The sequence below is a fragment of the Pteropus vampyrus genome, unplaced genomic scaffold, assembly GCF_000151845.1.
Source record: "Pteropus vampyrus isolate Shadow unplaced genomic scaffold, Pvam_2.0 Scaffold272, whole genome shotgun sequence".
NCBI lineage: Eukaryota > Metazoa > Chordata > Mammalia > Chiroptera > Pteropodidae > Pteropus > Pteropus vampyrus.
Genome location: NW_011889053.1, coordinates 1,444,114 through 1,446,226, shown reverse-complemented (window position 1 = coordinate 1,446,226; position 2,113 = coordinate 1,444,114). Strand labels below are relative to the sequence as shown.

General features: G+C 47.3%; 1 protein-coding gene across 1 annotated transcript in view; it reads right to left on the bottom strand.

Moving 5' to 3' along the window:
- N4BP2L1 (NEDD4 binding protein 2 like 1) overlaps positions 1-2,113 on the bottom strand; it is an 18,358-nt gene that overhangs the window by 14,916 nt on the left and 1,329 nt on the right. The window contains exon 2 of the mRNA XM_023520621.1: positions 1,565-1,570. Coding sequence (XP_023376389.1) covers positions 1,565-1,570 — 6 coding nt within the window. The remainder of the gene's footprint in view (positions 1-1,564; positions 1,571-2,113) is intronic.

Below are 2,113 nucleotides of genomic sequence, written 5' to 3'. Positions count from 1 at the left end.
TAAGGCAATCCTCTGTTTTTATGTGTAAGTTGGCTCACATGTTTTCTTTTATATGAAATAACTCTGTGAAGAACTTTCCTCTGTCTTCATGTGTTTGTCCAGTTGTTGCCCCTGGGTGAATTCCTGGAAGTAGGACTTACAGGTCAATGATTAGAACTTATTTTTTAAACGGTTTTTAAATGAAATAGAGGTGATAAAACAGAGTCGGGGGGCACGCTGACTTGTTAGTACCCCAATGTGCTTAAACACTTTACAAACCAGATAAAACTCCAACTGTTTTTTTTCTAATATAGCTAAAGAATTTAAATAGACAATTTCCACATTCCAGCCCCTTCGAACTATGAACACAAATAGGTAGAAAGCACAGAAATCTAACCCAGATCTGGAAGACAACACATATCCTAATTTCAAAAACTTTTTATTATGTCTTTAATCAAATGAGAATTAAAAGTTAAGCAGAAAAAAGATGAACCCACATTTGTAAAAATGGATCTCTTCCAATTTTTAAAGAAAAAAAAATTTTTTTATTTTCCTGATTCAGGAAATACATGTTCATTACAGAAAACTTGGAAAATACATAGAACAAAGTATGAATTTCCCAGAATCCAACTATACATAAGAAAGCCTTTTACTATTTTCTATACGTGTATTTTTTAACAGTTTGCCATTCTCCTTCTCTTCCCCACCCGAACCCCCCAAAAAGGAAGGAAGGCCTAGGGGGCTGGGGCCTGTGGCCTCCGCTGCCCTTCTACCCTGCCTGCAGGCCTCCTTCTCCACTGAGCTGTGGCCTATTTGCCCACGGACTGCCCAGATTTCTGTATAAATGAACAGCCCACCCCAAATCTGTGCCAAGGACCCTCTGCTCCCAGAAATGCCCATGCCCAGCCTCAGGGGAGAACTCAGGGTCACCCGCTGGAGCCAGGCTGCACAGAGCCAGGCCCCTCGGCAGGCCGCCCTGAAGGCCAGCCTCCGCTGATCCACAACTTCAGCAGTAACTGATACCCAGCACTTCCTTCCAAGTTTAACAAGTTCTCTCGCTCATAGTTAATGCTCACGAGAGTCCTCTGAAGTGTGGAGAGCAAGAGCCCCACTTAAGAGGAAAGGAAACCAAGGTGCAGAGGGGTTGAGTAGAGATCACAGCTGGTGTGGCAGAGCTTGGCTCTGAAGCCACAAAGTGACCCTGGGGTCAGAGTTCTCTACCTAGCAATCATTAACGATCCATGTCCAACAACCAGAACTGAGAGCAAGCCACAGGAGCGTCCACAAATCTCTAACCCTATCCTTCCTTAGTATTCACATGTAAGAAGTCCCAGAGAAGCTAGGTGACCGCCCAAAGTCGCCAGCTACTTCGTGTGACGAAGAGGATCTAAAGGCATGATCTTCAGACCTCCAGGCTGGTGCTCACACCAGCCGTCTCCATAATAAGCCCGTCTCTCGCCAGTGTCTTCTGCTTAGCCAACCGCCACTCAGGAATTAAAGTCCTAAAAGTGCAGACTGTCAGAGCCAGAAAGGACCTTGGTGGCCACCATTCACCTTACAGAGCGGGGAGGTGAGGAGCAAACCGCAGCGTCTGACCTGCAAGTCTACACCTCGCTGGCCTTAGCCTTCCCTTCTGAGTAGTTACAAACATGACCTGGACAAAGATGGCCACCTCTGACGCAAGTGTCACGAAAAGAAAAACCAAAGTGAAACTAACCAGGATTTGAACTGGGGAGACATTTGGTAACAGATGACCTCCATGATTGCATCACAAAGTAACCAGTTCTGCTGGGCTCTAAGGAAGCTCCCTGCCTCTTCCACCTCACGCACTCACTCACGCACACACACGGCCTATGGAAATGAGCGGTGTCTTAGGAAAGGGTACCCATGGCCCTTTGGAAGTCATCCATCCCCTTAATCTGTGAAAATGTAGCAATGTCGTTTTGCTAAAGGCTTCTACTACACACATCATCCCAGAACCCTAAAACTGGACGCAGGTCACCAGAGCTGCTTCAGTTCCCTGAATCCCAAAGGACCCAGATGTCCCCCGCTCCCCCGCCGCCACACACCCACCCACCCACGCCAGCGGAATGTATACTCAGCAGGGCCACGGTCCCAGGGCCAGCCTTCTCCC